At 42.0% G+C, this 20,657-nt stretch overlaps 1 protein-coding gene across 7 annotated transcripts in view; it reads left to right on the top strand.

Moving 5' to 3' along the window:
- FBRSL1 (fibrosin like 1) overlaps positions 1-20,657 on the top strand; it is a 740,088-nt gene that overhangs the window by 653,528 nt on the left and 65,903 nt on the right. For all 7 annotated transcript variants that reach the window (XM_074972522.1, XM_074972528.1, XM_074972526.1 and 4 more), the window contains one exon: positions 13,622-13,667. In XM_074972522.1, coding sequence (XP_074828623.1) covers positions 13,622-13,667 — 46 coding nt within the window. The remainder of the gene's footprint in view (positions 1-13,621; positions 13,668-20,657) is intronic.

The raw sequence follows: 20,657 nt of genomic DNA, 5'->3' as shown, positions 1-20,657 counted from the left end.
ATATAAATACCTGAGAGAGAGACTGGTTCTGCTATTTCACCATGTTTCAAGATTAAAACATACGTATTGTTTACATATTGAATAGTTTCTGCTGTATTCACGTGTAGCGCCAATGTTATCTGATTGGTGTGACTGGAGGTAGCAGTTGTTGTGTGACTTGTTAGTTTAATTACCCAAGGGTCTATTGAATACCAAGCACGGTGGTCCAGCATCGCTGAAATCCATTTTCTTTTCAGCTTGTGGAGCAGAACTATCAGAGATCCTTACACACCTGGCTTCTTATGGCAGAGAGAGCTCTAGAGCAGAGAAGCTGGCTTCTTTTTCCTGTGCTGCTAATCACAACCCACTCTTCTCTTCCCACTCCCAGTTAGCTTCGTGCATTACATATAAGCCTTGATTCCTACAGTAATCAGTAGCAAGATAAGCAGGCTAGTTCAGCAAAGGATCTGCGTATGGGTTCAAGAGGATGAGAAGATAGCTGCTCATGCTCTTTATTTTGTTATATATATTTCACTGCAATATACAGTCCTCGTTTCCTTTTTGTTTTGCTTCATCCTGTATTGTTTGGAAATAACTAGCTTTGAGGTTCAAAATGGCTGTGGGACTTAATGCATCCTGACCTTACAGATCCTCAGAACAAGAAGAAGGGGGTTGCTCATCAAAATTATCCTATTGGTGTTAAATCTGCAGGAGTCTGCTGTGCTGAAAGAAATTTCTCATCCAGAAATTATTTGGGTTTTGGTTTTTGTTGGTTGGTTTGTTTAACAAAAAGGACCCAGGAAAATCAGCGTTTCCACTTCTCACGATTTTATCATGACTCATGATATTGTTTTTTGTTTTTCTTAAAGTTACAACTTCTGGATTCATGTTATTGCATGAGAATCTCAACTCACTTTTTTTTTTTAAATGCAAGTTCCTAGCCCTCATGGTTATGGAGAAAAGCTTGAAAATGTACTCCCTAAAGGCTCAAAACTCTGAGGAAAATAAAGGGAAATTGAGTGCAACATTTTATTTTTAAAATCTCATGGTTTTTAAACCAATCTCATGATTTGTGGGATCCTGATTGGGATTTTAGAGTGTTGGCATTGTTCTCAGACAGGCATGGAGATGGGGGCTACTGAAGGTGCTACCAGTAACTTTGATTTAAAGAAAAAAAAGACATGTAGCCACTGGCCACTTAGAATAATCAGATCTGCCACTGCTCCCAGCCCTCTGCCAGGACACAATAGATGAAATGCTCAGAATGGGTAGGGCTGGCACTACTCTAGTATGATTTATGGTGTCATAGTATGCCCGTTGTAATAAGAACCTCTCCTACACACTCTGTTGGCGGGGTAGGGAACTTTCCAATAAACCTCTTAACTAGGAATGTTTAGAAGTTGCTGAAATGAAAAGAAGGAAAAATTACATATGCAGCGAAAGCTACCTCAGTGACTCTCTCACTGCAGGTCCTGGTTGCAGCTGCTGTCAGCAATTCCAAGAGTGAGAAAGGAACATGGCGGGCATTCATCCCAGCCCTCTGGTCACCCCTTTATAAAGATGTACCCTTTGTGCTTGGCAAGGGGGCTTAGCGTATGCCCGAACATAGCTTCCAGCATGGTTCCAAGAATGCATTGCGTATATGTTAAGTACTGATGAAGTGCTGTATTCCCTTCGCCCTGAACGAAATGTGCAGGTATGGAAATGGGCAAACTCCAAGGGGAAAGGAGTTTTATCTCGTTAGCCACGAATCTTGCAGTGTGGGATTTCAGCATCCTGTTGAGTCATCCATGTTTGAAAAGTGAGCCACTGGATTTTAATTATAGGGACGGGTCTGAATATTGTCACTGGTCTTTTATCTCTTGAGTGGGCCAAACCAAAAACTGAATCTGAACACCACACATCTGAGGGAAAGTTCAGCTATGGGCCTGAGCTTGGCACCTCAGGATCTCTGCTCAGTGATGAAAAACCTTGTGTATCAAAGGGAAAATGCGATGTCAGATCACCCTCTTAAGGGTTAGTGTTCTTCACCCCTGGAGGATTGTCTGAGACATGCTCACAGTTGTCTAGAAACCCACCCAGCCTGCCTCAACATCGGGTGAACTTTTTGTGACCAAACTGAATGATTTTCTGTACACAAGTGGAGCCTCTCTCCCCCGCCCACCTTTCAATGCCCCTTCCTTCCTTTGGTTTGAACAGCTGTGAAAGGAGTGGACCCCAGAAAGAACGGTGCTATTGTGCAGCACAGTTATGTGTTTAACATAATAAATGTTTATTGTCCTCTGGAGCAAAGGAGCAATAGGCTAAATTATAGCCTGGGGAGAGAAAGCTAGAATCATGAGGTAGAGGCTGTTAATTATCTTTTTTTAGCTGTCATAATGTACTGGTGTTCCCCTCTAGCCCACCCCCTCCCCCTAATCCATTGCCTCCATCATCACTATCTCTAAAATATCTGCTTCCCTTACTATTGCATCTTCCTTCTTTTCCTCCTCCTGCTCTTTCATTTGTAAGGCATCTCTGGCCTCCAGAGAGATTTGTGACTTCTCTCCCAGCAGCCGCTTAAGGTGATAAAGGCCCTCAGACTGCCTCTCTCTGATTAATCAGCCCTCGTGCAGCCTCGATGGGGTGTTAATTTGTAAACTCGGTGGACAGGCAGCCGTGATAAGCCTCAGCAGCTGCTGTACGTCTGCCATGGGGGATGGGCAGATAAGGCTACAGCCCTGGGATACAGCCAAGAAATATTTTGGAGCAATGAATTAGAAACAATGAAAAGAGCCTTCTGCAAAGAAGCTCCTTTTGGGATGGTGCAGATAATATAGCAGATTTCAATAGTAGTGAACAAGAGCCTTTCCCCTTATAAATTCCATGACCTGCTAACCCAGAATAAGCAGATAACAATCAGATTTCACAAATGTAAAAGACAATGGAGCTTTTGCCAGAAGTATTTGTGTCTAAGTTATGAACATGTCATACACCATGATACTGGGTAGTAGAACTACACAAACCCTTACATGCATCGCACAAATTCCGTTCAACCAATTTTTACTGCAGTTAGCCTGATTCTTTAAATGTGGATTTGACACTAACTCAGTATGAGACTGTTTAGCAGGAAATGTAACTTGCACAAAATGGCTGGATGCAAAGGGAATGCAAAATATCTGAGGGGGCCCCAATAAGCAAAGGTGTGTTCCTAAAATATAGATAATGTATGTGTGAGTGCACATATATAAAATACCAGACTATATATGTGTCCAGCCTCCACACAAACCATGTGAAGATAACTTTTCCTCTAACTTCAAAAGCCAAAAAATTCAGAATCATGAGGTATTGCAGCGATCTCTGAAGGAGCTAGGCATGATCTTCGATTCCATGTAGGATAACTAGGAAAGTTGAAGTGAGTCAAGGACAAAATGAGAAGCATTTACTTTGCTTATGTGGCAAGGGTGATTACAGTCAAACATTCCCATTGATTTAACATACATTAATTTTATTTTTTATTTAATCAAGGATATATCCCTAAAAATTGAGGGGAGGAATATTTTTTTGAATTTGTATCAGCTCCTTTGTTCAGCTGAATCCTAATAACTCTTCCATTGTTGACTTCATTGATAATACTCCTGTTATCTGAGGACAGATGACAACATGCGACAGATCACAGAAGCTGTTCCTTCCTTGCCTGCCAATGCAGATTGTTACTTGGAGCCTTTTTGTATTGCAGCCGTTCTCAGACCGTAACCTTTATATGAAATCAGATGTCTTGCAAAATCCTGTTGGCCTCCAGAATGTGATTTGCAGCCGTTTGTGTTGCTGCAGGTTCCAGGCGGGATTTGGGTGACCCGTAATTGGTTAAAAGAGAAAATAAAATTAAGGTTGCCCTTATAATGATGGCAGGTGGTACAGAAATGAATTGCTTTGCAGTGTAGATATGGCTCTTCCTCTCCCTCCTCCTCCCACCCGTTTTTCCCTAGGTTGCCAAGTCTTGTCTGGCAGGCCATTACAATGATAAATGCAGGTAGCTGGCAAGGACCACAGTTAGGAGTTTATTCTAGCGAGCCAAGCCTTGCTTGGCATTCCCCATCGGTGCCAGCATTTGCATTCTTACTCAGTTTAATGGAAACCAGGACATGAGGTGTGAATTTATGTCTGCATCCGTCCAGAAGAGCTGGGATAATGAAATGCCAATTCAGCCCTGGGAGCAGCAGAGTAATTTGGTGGGTACCTAACAACAGTCTGCCACCTGTCATTTGCAAGACATTCCCTGCCCTCCCCACATCGCTCCTCTCCGTGATGCAGCCTTTGAATTATAAGAAGTTTTAGGTAATTCTACAGAGAGCACTTTCCATTCCTTTGATTTAACACAAATAAAATCTGTGTCCCAGCCAAATGATAGCTTGGCTGGATAGTTGCAAGCTGTAATGACAATAATACAAACTAGTGTAGTAGTGTGTTATTACAGTGTTCCCAACCTTTCCTAGTCATAGACAAGTTTCCTCCTTCATTTTGTAATGAAAGCTGAAACAGTAGCCAACTCTATGGCTATGTATCAGCATCGAGGGGGTCATGCAATAAAATTTAGACTGCAAATACAGGCTGAATATCAGAAAAACCTTCCTGACAGTGAGCTCTTGTCATGGAGTATAGTAGCCTTTCAGGAGAAGGTGTGAAAGCTCCATAATTTGAGATGTTTCAAAGTCGGTTGGGCAAAACCCTGGAACAATGCACCATAAGGAATAGTTCTGTACTAGCTGTGGGGCGGATTAGCTGATCTTAAGATAGTGAATCTTTCCCATCACTAATCTACAGGGAGAGGACACAACCTGGTCAAATGAGATGTCCAGAAGACTCTCCACTCTTTATAATTCATAGACAAATATTGTCCAGAGACCAAGCTGGTGCTCTTAGCCACTGGGAGGGAATTAAGAAGAGAGCCTAAGGAAGAGTCGAGTGTAATCTTGCCATTTATCACAATTTAAAATAATTTCCTACTAGAAAGAGTTGGAAGAGAAAAGAAAGCAGTTTCTGTTTCACCTCTGGAACTTCTGGCTTTTCCGCTGATTATCTGGCATGTGTTTGGTGTGGAAGATCTGAAAGACACAGTGGCTGGGCACTTGATAAAGAAAATACCAGTGCCAATTAGGAAAGGAAAAGAGGAGCGTAAAACTGTGATGAGCCCCAGAAGCACTTTTAGAGGTAGTCTTGGCGAGAAGGGCACTGAGATGAGAGAGAATATTACCCCATAGTGCAATTTCATTTAAAGTAACTAAGGACATGCAGGGTAAAATGTGAAGTGAAGCTTCTTGGCTGTGTTTAACAAGGACAGCTGGAAATGCTTCTCTCTGCTCAGTGTCTCTGAGAACAGCTTAGGGGCCTTCCACAGCTGTAGGACCAGTCTTGTTGAGGCCCCATGAACTTTCTGACCTTTTTAAAAAATGCATTTATTTATTTACTTATATTGTCCAGAGACAAAGCTAGCGCTGTGGAGCGAGGGTGGGGAGGAGGAGGAGTTTGGCCTTTTCCTCTGGGAGGCAGCAATTGCTGAGAGGAAGCTGAATCACAAAGCATGGCTAATAGAGGGAATAGGAAAGGGAAACAGTGAGCTATAGATGCTCTCTAGGGGGTGGGTTTGTGGGGGAGAAGACAGAAGGGGGCAGGGAGGAAAGAGGAGTTAGCAGGCCTCTGCCCTGAGGCTCTGATAACAGACATGCTTGTAGGTCAGGCATCGTGCTGCTTCCAGAGCATCATGTCAGCAAAGACTTCTCTTCCAGCGCGGAAAGGAGGGCACTTCTGTGCAACAAACCCAGAGATCTGAGTGGCATGTGTTACAGAATTACAGTTACTTTTTAATCCAAAATAATTCAGCCTCCTTCAAAATGATTGTAAAGTGGTGGGGAAAGTGCTCTGGATTCAAAATGTTGTTTTGTTTTTCTATACAACACACCATTCTGTTGCCAAGAGAGTAGGGTGAAAAAATAGCCATAAATATAGGGCCTACATTAAAAATTATGGGCTTGATTCACCATTGTCCTGCAGCTTGTGCACTTGTGTATGTAAGTGCAGCCTGGGTGTAAAATGTTACCTTGCGATTCTGATCAGGTCGTGTTTCGCATCCACTTGGCACTGGTGTGCATGATTACACACACTGCAGTGCAGCCGTGAACTGCCCCCGTGTCCTGTGCTTTCAGGCTCCCCACAGCCTCGTGCAGCTGACTCTAGTCCAAGAACTGTGCCAACCTTGAGGATGCTGGGCCAAGGACCAAGAAGTTAAACTCAAGAAAATCTATATTCACTGAGGTTCTGGGGCTACTGAGAAATAAAAATTTTCAAGTGGAAAAGGGGCAGAGGTGATGCCTTTTTGAATAGAAAAAAGGTGTGCTATGAAATGCCCTTTTCCATGACAGCAATATTACTGGATGCACACACTACTTATGTCAGTTAACTTGACTTTGGGGCTTTGCCTGACATTTGGCAAGAACAGAATATAGTCCAAGAAGCTTCCTGTTACTAGTGAAGCCTCTGTTAAAGTGAACCTTCACCCCTAATGCCCAACACCTATCAGTTGCTCATAGAAAGGCCTTTAATGAAAGGTCAGAATTGTACCGGAAACGTTTAGGCTATTTTAAGGCAGTCACTTTATCAAGGAGTTGCCTGTTGAGTGTAGTTCATAGTGCGAATTTCTCCACCATGTGTTATCAGGTGACTACAGCACAGCAAAAGTTTTTGTATTGTGTTTAGATAGATCTGCACAATGCATTCTTTTGCCTGTATTGCCCAAATCTGGAGTTTTTTCTTGCTTAGGGGTTATCACTTATTATTAGTGAGCTTGGCATTTAAATAGATACAACCTTGGCTTGAAGGTGAGTGGCCAGATTTTCAAAAGTTCTCCTCCATTTCAGCAACTGGAGTTACACTTCCGAAAGAGCTTATTTACCATTTAGGCACCTAAAAAAGATTTTCAGAAGTGCCCCCTGCACTGTTGTTTCCCATTATTTAGGTGCCCAAGTGGGAGCTCTTGGGCGCTGAGCCCTTTTTGAAAATCTAGACCATAAATTCTATGTAAAGTTCACATGGGGACAGTGTCTTCACAGTCCAAGGATGATCAAAAAGCAAAATGTAGCTGGAGTGTGTGTAGTGTATCCTGTTTCTTCTTGCTTAATCCCTCAGCACAGCTGTCTAATATTCCCTGTTGGTCAGTTAATTAGCCCTGTCCCCATCAACAATAATGCTTCCTAGACGATTTCAAGAAAAGGTCAATCACATGCTTTGTACCTCAGATTGATTTCTCTTGTGATGTTGTGCGAAATGATCAACTTGCAGTTCTCATAGTTTTTCTAGCTGACTTTATTCTGTTTATTTTATTTGTCTTCATAATGCATCGGAAGTTTCTGTCAGATGCTGATGCTGTTTTTGAAAGATTCAGAGTTCTAACAGCTTCTTCAAATGTTAAGGTGTCACAAGAACTCCTTTTCTTTTTGGGAATACAGACTAACGCAGCTGCTACTCTGAAACCTGTTCAAATGTTACATGACTCCTCAAAATATATGCAGTGATGTCCTAGAGCATTACATTTCTTCTGTACCCTTTCCTGTGTTTGGTGCTTTCTTGTTTACTGGGTCGTTTGGGGGAACTCCAGGCTACTTTTGTATCTTCCCATGTGTATCAATTTCGATTTACTTCAGAAAACTTAGTCTGCTCCTAGCAGTGAAGGAAGGAATTTGGTATAAAGCGGGAAAAAGGGACTTCCAGAAACAACTTGCATCGAGCAAAAGCCTTAGCCACCCACATATGGTGAAATTCTCCACTGAGCAAGCCATATAGCAGCTGCAGCAGCTCAGAAGAGGTGGGTAAAATCAGAGGAAAGAGAGCAAGGGAAGAATGAAAAGCAGTCAGAGACATCCTAGTAATAGGTGAAACTCCCAAATCTTGCAGGTCTGCCCTGGAGGCTTCTTGGAACATATCCATCCCTTTTAGTTTGGAAGCTTCCCAAGAAGAGGCTTTTTTGGTGAGATTTCCAGCACTGGTTGGTTTCAGCTGGATGAGTTTTATTGTGAGAAGAGCCTTTCTGGAGATTGGATCCTAGCTGCAACAGAAGGTGTCCACACAAGAGATCCACTTCCTGGACACTATGGTGCTAATAAGCAATGGTCACATAAACACCACTTTATACCGGAAACCTACTGACCGCTATTCCTACCTACATGCCTCCAGCTTTCATCCAGACCACACCACACGATCCATTGTCTACAGCCAACCTCTACGATACAACCGAATTTGCTCCAACCCCTCAGACAGAGACAAACACCTACAAGATCTCTATCAAGCATTCTTATAACTACAATACCCACCTGCTGAAGTGAAAAAACAGATTGACAGAGCCAGAAGAGTACCCAGAAGTTACCTACTACAGGACAGGCCCAACAAAGAAAATAACAGAACGCCACTAGCCATCACCTTCAGCCCCCAACTAAAACCTCTCCAATGCATCATCAAGGATCTACAACCTATCCTGAAGGACGACCCATCACTTTCTCAAATCTTGGGAGACAGGCCCTTGCCTACAGACAGCCCCCCAACCTGAAGCAAATACTCACCAGCAACCACAAACCACACAACAGAACCACTAACCCAGGAACCTATCCTTGCAACAAAGCCCGTTGCCAACTGTGTCCACATATCTATTCAGGGGACACCATCATAGGGCCTAATCACATCAGCCACACTATCAGAGGCTCGTTCACCTGCACATCTACCAATGTGATATATGCCATCATGTGCCAGCAATGCCCCTCTGCCATGTACATTGGTCAAACTGGGCAGTCTCTACGTAAAAGAATAAATGGACACAAATCAGATGTCAAGAATTATAACATTCAAAAACCAGTTGGAGAACACTTCAGTCTCTTTGGTCACTCGATTACAGACCTAAAAGTTGCAATTCTTCAACAAAAAACCTTCAAAAACAGACTCCAACGAGAGACTGCTGAATTGGAATAAATTTGCAAACTGGATACAATTAACTTAGGCTTGAATAGAGACTGGGAGTGAATGGGTCATTACACAAAGTAAAACTATTCCCCCCCCCGCCCATCCCCCACTGTTCCTCAGAGGTTCTTGTCAACTGCTGGAAATGGCCCACCTTGATTATCACTACAAAAGGTTCCCCCCTCACACAAACCCCCCCCCCCCCCGGCTCTCCTGCTGGTAATAGCTCACCTTAAGTGATCACTCTTGTTACAGTGTGTATGGTAACACCCATTGTTTCATGTTCTCTATGTATATAAATCTCCCCACTGTATTTTCCACTGAATGCATCCGATGATCTGATGAAGCGAGCTGTAGCTCACGAAAGCTTATGCTCAAATAAATTTGTTAGTCTCTAAGGTGCCACAAGTCCTCCTTTTTCTTTTGCGAATGCAGACTAACACAGCTGCTACTCTGGAAGAAGGTTTGCAGCCTTTCCAAAAATGAAAATTAAGCTACATTTTACAACCTCCTTTCTTCTCTCCTCCAAAGGGAAATGGGTCTGAGTGTGGGGCAAAGGTTTGGTTCTTACATATACAGAACCAGTCCACCTGGCCCTTGTCACCATACAGTTTTGCTCTTTGTGAATCCAAAATTTGGAGCTAGCTAGCAGAAAAGTGCCTTGTGGTCGGATGCTTGAAGCACCAGGACTGGGGCCAGCGTACAGCAGAGCTGTGTTGTCTGATGAATCAATTCTGGATTGGGAAACTGGTGTTTTCTGCTCCAGGAAGATCTATATGGCCTTTATTTTCAATGCCAAGCAAGCATTGATTCCCTGTTAACAATTTTTTAGGCTGGGGGAAAAAAATCAGTAACTACTGGGAGGCCTGACGTAGTTTATTGTGCTGTCTTTTGTGTGATGCCATTGTTCTTTCTTGTATATAATACTTAAATTATTAATCTGTAAAAGGGCTACACATTTCAGATGTCCTGTGTTAGCAGGAATCAGGACAAATGAGGCACGGATTTTATTATACCTCAGTATTTGTCTTCAGGGAGAAAGGATGTGCTGCATCATTTGTGGTTTTCACCTTCCATTATTAAAGCAAAAACTGCCTTTGCTGGGGCTTCTGTTAGCAGGAGTTGAAAATGTGAGCCCCAGTGTGTTCTGTTTGCTATTAGTTTGTGTGCAGAAGGAGCAAGACAATGAGGAAACAGCATGGGTTTTCTTTTTTTTATTTCCAAGCCGGGAGGGGAGGGGGGAAAGAGTAGTTATATGTGTAGTAGTTTCAACACCATTTAAAGTTAAGCCCAGAGCTGGGTGGATACTTTTCCTCTTTAGAACTGGGGAAGGTAGGACACTGGAGTGGAAGAAGGAAATAAGATCAAAACAGCAGCAGTGAATTGGCAGTTGTCAGCAACCCTGATAAATAAGTCCCCCCTACCCCTTCCACCCCCAAAAAAAGTCATGGTACAAATCTGCAGGCTCCCTTAAATGGAGGCTGGAAGGATCTTAAAAAGTTTTGTGTGATTCAGCTGTGTGAACCACCTTGAAGACTCTTTACTATCCTGTGAAATTGTGTGTTTGCGCACACGCATGCTCATTTTGGGGTAAGAGAATCGGGGAAGAAGTCTGCAACACATGAAAAATGTAGAGCACTCTATCTCATCAAGAAAGAGGTCTTGCCAAAGCGACAGCTTTAATAAAACATATCTTCCTCTGGCTGCGCTGTGAAAATGAAAGAGAAGAGTAGTTAAGAGAAGGACAGGCACCAAATGCACAAGACAGACTAGAAGTGTCTTCAGTCTGTAGGCTTCAGGCTGAGAATGTCTGCCTGCATCATCCAGTGATGAAAATAAAATCTGGTAAGCAGCAAAAGACTCCAGGAGTACACAAATCATTCTGCTCTGTAACCCTGAAACTGTCTTCCCCCATTCCTGAGACTTTGCTTCAGGTGGGCAGGGAGAGGAGGAAAGGAAATCCCTTAGCTTCATGCTCCTAAACCAAACACACGCACACATGAATTCCTGAACGGCTTGAGCCATCCATGTAAAGGGCTCTTAACTGGCTGAATTGCTCTCAGGGGAGGAATTCCAGTTTTTTAAAAAAAATCCCTTCTGAAACATATGCAAATGAATTGCTTGAAACAGCAGAAAATGTGGGAGGGCAATTGCTTTAGCATATGCTTTGGTTTGCTAGATTTTTGCACTCATTAGTGGGCTTGCTCAGATCCATAGGTTTTTGTGTCTGTTTTCTTTAAAGGGAGAGTAATGGAATTGAATGATGTATTCGGATTCTGTCTCATTTCTACCTTCCCCAACTTCCTCACTGACTTTAGAGTAATTCTGTGAATAAACTGTAGTGCAGGCATTTTCTGTTTCAGAAATGGCCCTTAAGCCAAAAACAGTACCGATCCGGAGGCAAAGATCTCTATAAATGTATGCAAAACTTAATGTAAACACTAGGTATGAAGGTTTATGTCTATAAACTGTGGCTGTGGTGCTGAAAACCCTGTTCTGTAAATGCTGACTCTTGAATGTTAAAGCTTGTTTTTCTGTGTCATTCCCTCTGTCTTAATCCCAGATCTTTTATTTGCTCTTTAACCCTGAAATTTCTTGCTTGTTTCTCTTAACTTCTGATGTCATTTTAAACTATATTGATGAGTTCTTTAGCTGATGATTTGATGTTTTCTGGCAACAGTGTGAGTCTGTGTCATCCCTCTTTGCTGAATTATGTGGAAAGGTGCCATCCTTATGGTTGGAGCAGGGACTTGAGCTTCAAGATTCCTGGCTCTGGTGCTGACTTGCTGTCTGTGACTTTGTGCAAGTCAGTGGCTTCTTTTTGCCAGTTTCCCTATCTGTAAAGTGGGGTAATATTATTTACCCACCTCCAGTGAGCATTATGTTGCCTAAAGTTTATGAAGCACTTTTAGGCCAAATCTTGTATGTATGTAAGTTGTTGGTTTTAGGAGCCATGTCCGATCTGCAATATTCAGCCCAAATTTCAAACATCCTCGTGTGTAGACCCAGGGTTTTGATTCAGATGCATTCCTGTTTTCTGTCAGATGGTGGTGAACGTTGTTTAACAATATCTGGAAGAGGGTCTTCCACATGGATAATAAATTCAGAGCTGGCTCTAAACTATTTTATACACTGCTGCCATTGCAGCATTACTGTGTAGCAGGAAATAACTAGCCAAAGTCAAGGAGTAAATTCTGCCCTCCGCTTCACCCATGCAGCAAAGGTGATACAAGTGTAATTCAAGGCAGAATTTGGACCATTATCTTGGATCAATTTGATAGAAGGTATGCAATGACCATACACACCAAGACTGAAGAGGCAGGCTCAACTCAGAATATCCTTACTTATTTTGTGAGTTGATGTCTCAACCTCAGCATTGTTTCATGTTGTGTTCCCTCTCTGTTTTTTATAGTGTTCAGTATGATCGCTGCAGATTGTGACTTTGTGCTCCTTAGAAATAATACTGGTAGAGATGACTCTTTCTTCTTTCTTATCATATCTGCTGCAGATCTTGCTGTATTTTTACTGTCTCTTTCTAAATCACTGTCTAAAATATGTAGCAGTGCAATACAAATCATCGCTCACTTATCATGCAAATCTCCCAGGGCACCTTAGAATAAAATCAGTAAAATCAAAAGAAAATCAACTTAATTCAGCCCTGAGTTGAATTAATTATTTTTTAAAGCAGTGTTGGAGTTGGGTTTTGGTTTTTTGGGGTTTTTTTATATTTAGCTTCTCCAGTTTTGTTCTCTCTGTATCACATTTTTATTCAGTTTGATGCAAACTTGGAGAAGATATTGATAATTATCACTCTGACATTAGCAACATGTTGATAATGCCCACCTGCCCAAAAATTAGCTTGTCAGTCTCTATGGACCCTTTATTGACCAGGAAATGATCAGCTAGTGATAAACGATAAATTTGTTTATGCTGAAGTAGATGTACTTTGTTTGATAGCTGGAAAAAAAAGTCATCAAATAACTAATAAAAGCTTTATTTACCATGAAGGGTTTTTTAAATGTCTGTCATTATCATCCCGGTTGCAACGCAGTGACCCCGATTATCATGAAGCTGTTTACAAGGTTTAGGTTAATTGGATTTCTTAACTACTTCCCAGAGCTGTAAGGAGCACAAGTACAGTATGATGGAGTTGAAATAGTATAACATAGCCCATAACCAGCTCAGTGCATAGCAGCTGTGTCTGTCATTTGGTATGATATATGTAACACCTCTATTTGTGCAGATGCATATAGCTGTAGCTTGCACTGTCACTACACAACTACGATTTGTGTATTCAGTAAGAGAGGAGGTTTATTTTCAACAAGAGAGACTTTGAAATGTTGTTACTTCTGCTTGATAGCCAATTCATTTGTATTTTCATATGAAGAATCATGAAAAAAATAGCTTGTGTGTTGCATGGGTGCCTGAATAAAAGAGACAGGAGGATGTACTTGAGTGAGAACAGGACAGTGCTTTTATATGCTTTTCTTTCCTCTGCTCAAGATTCTTGCTTATTCTTAAATGGCACAACATTGCACCCTCCAGGTGCAGTGTGTAACTGCAGTTATGAAGATTGATTCGTTCTGTAAGGACTATGTATTTTTGGTAGAGACTCCTATATTCTCTTTTAGAGTCAGTAACTCTCTTTCTGTTTTGTTTTCAGGCTTCTTTAGGCTCCGAGAAACTGTTTTCCCCTGCAGCAAATAAAGGTAGGTGCTTTGAAGAAACACTTTCCTTTTCTTATCTTACCATAAGAACAAGCAACTCCTTCAGTGTATGAAACTACCAAAAATCTTGTGTGTGTAACAGGAATTGAATTTAATAGGAAGCCAGTGACTTCAATCTTGCCTCGTAGTGTTGTCAAAAAGAACAACCTCACATTGTCACAGGCTTGCAATGGTTATGTTAATTTTCCCAGCCACCTTGTATTAAGATGAGGCTGGGTTTTTTTCCCCCTACCAGATGGTAGATTTGTAGCAAATGTCTTAACGAGAGGGCTTATTGACGAAGCAGGAATCAACTTTAACTATAGCAGAGCTGCCACTCTGCTATAATACAAGCAAATCCTCATTTAAAAAAAAAAAACTAAGGAATATTTGTGTATCTATTATTATTGTCTCAAGGGTTCAAATATCTTTTCACCCACCAGCATGCAGAACATTTATATCTATAGGGCTCAGTCCTCCAAAGTGAAGTTTAAGGTGCTCGGTATATTGCAGGATTCTAGCCCGTAGCTCCCATTAGTATTAATGAGTGTTACCTGTGATATACACTGGGTGTTGCTAAGAGACGTGGCCTGTTCAGATTTCCTTTGGGAATTGTAGTAATACATTTTTAAATATACCAAGCCCTCCCTTTAGGACTCAGTCTGTCGGTAATATAAGTCTACTCTGGCTTGTTGCTCAGCTTCCTGTGGATAATCTCACTCTTGGTTGAATGCTGTGGACAAAAGATATTTAAGGAACAGTCTTGTAGAGAAGAGTGTTGTGTAGAATTGAAAGCATTATGCTATGAATGGTTCTGCTCTGTCGTGCAAGAAGGCTGACATTATGGCTTTGTATACACTGCCAGTAAGTAACGCTGTTCTGCAGTGTTCCTTATATTGAACTACAGAATAAAAACCATTTCAGAGCAATGATGACTATTAGGGAGACACAAATGCCTTGAAGGGGAAAAATGAGGCTCATTAATAAGAAATTATAGCGTGAAAAGGTTATTTCAAGAGGACCAAGAGGGGACTCGTTTACCTCACCACTGTATAGGAATAGAAGCTAGCCAAGAAAAGGCTTTTTGGTTATTACTTGTTGTGTGTGTCTCAGGCTGGTTCCAGGCACCGTTGGGCTGGCCTTTTTAGAGGCTGTAAGTGCTAGAAATTCTTTCTTTCCAAGTCTTGCAAACTTTAAATGGTAAATGTGAAAACTGATGGTGAGTGTGTGACATTAGTACATTTACAGATGTTTTCACAAAATTATGCAGTCTCATAAAAAAAAAAAAAAAAAAAAGCAAAGGACTGCGGAGGGATGGACACCATTTGTCCTCTCTCCACCCTATTGTATACCTTAGGTGCCAAACCTTGGTAAGCCCAAATCCCATACAGCTCACTCTCAAAAACAAAACTCCAGGAGTCTGAGTGAAAATGTGGCCCAGTGATCTAGTTTAGAGGATTACATTCAAGTTTCAGCAGCTTTGTTGGTTTCTGCGGTTATTGAAGTCTGATTGTTTTTTTTCCCCTTGATATCTCAGAGCCACTCAGCAACATGAGTTTTCAGGTTGCTGTCCATCATGTGTCGGTGGCAGTGAACTTGACAACTTGGAGTCATCTACTCACTGGTGTTTCCATCACTGGAGCTGAAAATTATTACCCGTTTATTTTGCCATGGATCCAGATACTACCAGGCTTTGGGAAAGTTTCAATCCAGATATGAATTTTGTGGCTCATCTTTAGCTTCTACATAGATCTTGGTGTAGACACATGTCTACCAGGTTGTCTGCCAAAGGTTAAGACTGTGTGGGCAGACTACCTTAGGATTGGCATGGTATAGCATAGCAGTTGTATTGCAAGGTCAGGTTGAGTAGCATTGATAGATCTATATGGAGAAGCTTGAACGGCACTAAATTCTGACGCTGGTTAATGTTACAAGTCCTGCTATACGATTACACCAGAGTTTTATCTCTCTCATATGCAAATTAAAGGCAGTGTTAAATGATGAAGCCTTTGTGATACCATATGGGCAGAGAGAAGGTGACCTTCAAGGACTGACATTTCAAACTCCATTAATAAGATACCAAAATTGACTTAAGTCCTAAGTGCGAGCAATCGTGCAGGCAAAGGATTAGTTAAACATACAGTTTCCTGATTTGCACGCATAAATGGTGCAACGGGTACACACTTCTCTTGCAGGCGTTCACATTGTGCCCTTCCTTGAAAATCTTTGCTTCGGGAGAAGGGCGGGGAGATTGCAAGGGGTTACAGGCCCAGCAAAAAGCAATAATAAAAAATCAAGCCAGGTCACTGAGGGGGTGCACTTCAAGCATTGTTTTACCAAAGCTAGTGCTGCTCAGATTGTGGGAGACCACCCTCTTTTTTCAGACCACTTTACGCACTCGCTGCTTGTAAATTCTCAATAAGGTTTTTATTTTAATATATTATAATTCCATTTTTTCTTGTTGAAGAGCATCCAGAATTCTGTAGAGATTAATCTCTTAGTTAGCAAGTTCTAGGTTATCTGCATTGTTGGCCTTTTTTACATGACTTTTTGTGGGGGGGGGGGGGGGTGTTAAACACAGTAGGTCAGATTCATTCTTGGTGTAACACCATTGACTTCTATACAATTACATAAAGGATGCATTTGGTGCAGTAAATATATTAGTGTCATTCTAGTTTACCAACAGATTAACAACGCAATGAAGTATTAAGATGGGCAACTTTTACTTTTCCATGTCTGGAATCGTTGTAAAATGTAACTTTTTACCACCCTGCTCAGATTCTCAAAAGGTCTTAGGTGCTGAATCTTTTGTTTAATGTTCCCAGTGTTACATTTGTCTTCCCCTCCTTACAACAGAAGGCCATTGCTGCTGTGCCCCTCTTTTGACACAAGTTGATGTGTGACAACAGATGTACTATGTAGCAGTCAGCTTCCCTGGAACATTTGCCATTATGCAGGGGAGAGGAGGTGTCTTGACCCAAAGTGACCTCAGTGGTCACAGCTGTGAAATAGACTGAATTAGAGGACTTGGAGCTTCCTGGAAAGAGAGAGAGAGTGATTAAACACCCCACACAAGAAAATAGTAATGAAAAGTAAAAAGCGTAGAGGCCCATTTGTTCTGATACCCTGTTCTTTTCATGCAGGGTTCTCCCAGCCAGTCAATGGTGGGAGGGCGGGAGGAGAGCTTGGCGGGACCTGAAAAAATAAAGTGCACAGGCAAGCTAGATCAAAGCTCCATGCTAGCCAGATGGATAGGAGAGACTGAGAAGAGGAAAAAGAGCAAGAGCTTCTGAAACAAATTCAGATTTGTCTGGTTTCAGAGTAGCAGCCGTGTTAGTCTGTATTCGCAAAAAGAAAAGGAGTACTTGTGGCACCTTAGAGACTAACCAATTTATTTGAGCATAAGCTTTCGTGAGCTACAGCTCACTTCATCTGTCAGCTTGCACCAGGCCAGAGGAGCATTTGCCCATTAAACACCCAAAGTGACGACAATCTGGCTGGTGTTTTGACATTTGGGGTGTTGAGTTTTTTAAGGCTATACTGGTGCACTGCAGCTACTGATTCACTTTTAGGCAAGTCCCTTGTTCATTGGAGGGAAATGATTATGCCCTGTGGTACATGCACATATCCTAAGGGCCTTTCTTCTTGGTGATTCCTGGTGGTGCCAGTCCATGCAGTGTCAGCCCCGTGCCATTTCTTTCAGTGAGATAACCAGTAGGATGCCAGAGGAACAAGGAGAGCTTTTATTGCCAATAAGCCTTGAAACCGAGATCCTAATGCTGAGAAAATTTGGGGAGATCTGAGTTCTCTCTTGAACCCAGCTCCTTCCTCAGCCAGCGGGAGTACTGCAGTCTGAAAGGGGTTCTTAAAATAGATGTTTCTTTAGTGGATTTAATGCTGGTGAAAGGTTCCTGGAGAGTGAAACCCTCTGTCCCCAGAGCAAGCAGAGCATGGGAAGCTGCATTGAAAGCTTCTCCATACTGATCCCTGCCAATGTGTTTCAGTCCTGACCTGGAGCAATAACTCATGGAAGCGAAATGGGAATTCAGTGTCATTGTCCACTGAATCGTTGGCACCTCTTTCAAAGCTTCCAGCAAGGTTGCCAGATGTGGATTTGTAAGATGACCACCTATCCACTAGGAACCAGACGGAGCGCAGCACCACAACTTTGCACAGGGCCTGGAACAGCCGTCAGGGGTGGTTAGGAAGTCAATATGAGCTGTGGGTGCTCAACATCTGTGGGATCAGGCCCGAACTTTGAATTAGGCAGGCAATGTTGTCTGACGCATAGAGTACCTGACTGGGAATCCATGTTCCTAAGATCTTTGTCCAGCTGTGCCACATACTTGCTGGGTGATCACTTAACCTGTGTGCCTCAGTTTCCCCATCCACAGAATAAGGGATAATACTTGCTACTCCAGCATGCTGGTAGGCTTAATTAATTAATGTTTATAAAGTGCTTTGAGATCCTATGTTGAGAGGTTTTGTGAAGAGTATAGAATATAAAGCATTGTTCTTACTGTAATAATAAGTGAAAATAGGTTTGGTGGTTTATTTTTTTTCTTTTCTCCTTTTTTTTTCTCCAGGAAAAAAAATGCTTACCATACACTGTCACTTTTCATTGAACATATAGGCATAGAGCTCTGAAATGCTCTCTTTCATCGTGAACTGTATGTGTCCCCAAAGCTCTAAAGCATACAGTCCGTGTCTTAACCCTTTGACAAGAGGGAGCCAGGCTTGCTCGGCACGCAGGCCATAATTGTTAGCCATGGGATGCACCATGACCACCCACTCCCATGGATTAATGCAACTTATAATTCTTTGAAGTTTCCTTCTTTTATATTTTGTCCTCTTGACCACAGAAGTGTGCCGTGGGCCAGCAAGAGAGATTTCTTGTTAAAAGACAACGCAGAGCCCTGACAAGCGCATCTGAACCAGAAAAAAGAACCCCTGTTCCTCTGAGATCAGTGCTGCATAATATTGTTGCCTTAAGGGGACTGTCTCTCCTTTTTCTCTTCTCTTTTCTTTTCTTTTCTTCTTTTTTTTTTTTTCCTTCTGCACTAAACTGTCACACTAAATCATTTTAAAAGCTAGAAATACAAAATCTCCGGAGTAGGACAGAGACTGTTAAATTCTTTGGGACAGAGACTGTCTCTCATTATGTGATTATATAAAGCCTTTTCCACTGGGGTCCCAATGTCACTTGGCATCTCTAGGTGCTACTAGTAATAGAAATAATACACTGTAGAGCTTTTCACCAGAAGATCTTGATGTGATCTGTAGGCATTAAGCAAGTCTCCCAATACCCTTTTCAGGGAGGTAAGTAGCAGAATCATGTGTGTAAAGTGAGGCCCAGAGACGTGTAGTAAACATGTTCATGGTCATACACCAACTCAGTGGAAGGGCCAGGAATACAGATACTAAGGGCTCTGCCATTGATTCCTCCAACTTCCTATTTCCCATTTTGTAACGTACCCAGGCTTTGATGAAATTCCAGAGTCAGCGTTTTTTTCTATGATGCCTGTTAAACCTAGTCCAATAATGTTTGCAGCCTGAATTTAAAGGTGGTGATTTAGAGCCACATCTGCGAACAAGAAGCCACGTTAATCACCGGCAAGGAGGGAAATCTTTTAACAGAAGCATTACTAGCAGTATAACACTTAATATACACTAGGTGGCCAGACTGCTCATAAAGTCCCTCCCCACCGGTATTCTCAACTCTTTTGTCACAAATCTCACGTTATTTGGTGTTTTTAAAGCCCCAGCTCCTGGAGTTGTCATTACATGAGACTCTGTTTTGAGTTTTAAAAATAGTAAGTTTCTAGCCTGCTTGGTTACAAAGAAAAGTTTGATAATGTGACACTCCACCAAACACTCAAAAACCAGGTGGCCGTGAAAAAGAACTTCAAATGTATTATGTTTGAAAACCTCATTTTTAAGCCCGTCTCATGATTTTTGAATGCTTTGGGTGGCAATACTGGACACACACCAGGATCTGGGATATAATTGGATCCAGCACCTGAACCATCCAAGGCCTCCTGCCTCTTTCCCTCTCTAAAATTTCTAATCCAATCTAACCACTCCTTGGATTAATTAATACATAGCTATCGGGCTTCCTTGAATGTGCATGCATACATCCGTATATAATATATATAGTGGTCCAGAAAGGAGGAGGACTCTTGGGTTTTCAAAAACCATCTGGGTAACCATGACAATCACACAGGTCAGAGCTACTGAGTCACGGTTTTTGAAAACAGAGTAAGAACAACAGCCGTTAAGAGTGGGGTTCTGCAGGAATCCTTGCATTGCTCAGGCGCTGGAAGGCACTCTGCAGTCTCTTTATAACTGATAATGCATCTGCGTGGGGGGGGGGGGGGAGTTACTTGCCCATGTAAGGCTTATTTAATTGCTGTCTACACCGTGATCTCTCTCTCTATAGTGGGTCCAAGGAAAATGTCACAATAACATGGAAGAGACCATTTTCCAACCGCCACTGTTCAATTCACTGAGTAAACTTACATCAGTCAGAAATGTCATCAGGCGAGTGGGCTACGGAGAAGGGCAATTTATGATTTTAATATTGATACAAATTTACTGTTGTCTAACACAATTAGGCAGATTCTGTTAGTACCATTTCTCTCCAGCCCCCCGCCACCCCACCACCCGGTCAGTTAAGACAGCCACCTCCACTGTAATCTGCCAGGATAAAGCTTCCTTTGTCCTGTCGGGCTACAGCCAAGAGGTGAAAAGTTGAATTACAAACATTTCTAGGCCTTCTGGTTGGTGTCATGTGTGTTGTTTTGTTGTTTTAAGGTTATGGGGGTCTGTAGCTGTGTTCCTGTCAGTGGGATTGGAATGAATAGAAGCAATACTGTGAGAGATAAAACCGTGTTTAATTATTTATTTGAGTATTACAGACTGAAATTGCTTTTTGATTTAAAGCATACAAGCCATGGATATATTTTTGGAGTAGAGAGAGAGAGACACACGTAC

The sequence above is a fragment of the Natator depressus genome, chromosome 15 (assembly GCF_965152275.1).
Source record: "Natator depressus isolate rNatDep1 chromosome 15, rNatDep2.hap1, whole genome shotgun sequence".
In the NCBI taxonomy this organism is placed as follows: Eukaryota; Metazoa; Chordata; order Testudines; family Cheloniidae; genus Natator; species Natator depressus.
The sequence above is the reverse complement of the archived record's forward strand: the minus strand, read 5'-3'. Positions and strand labels throughout refer to the sequence as shown.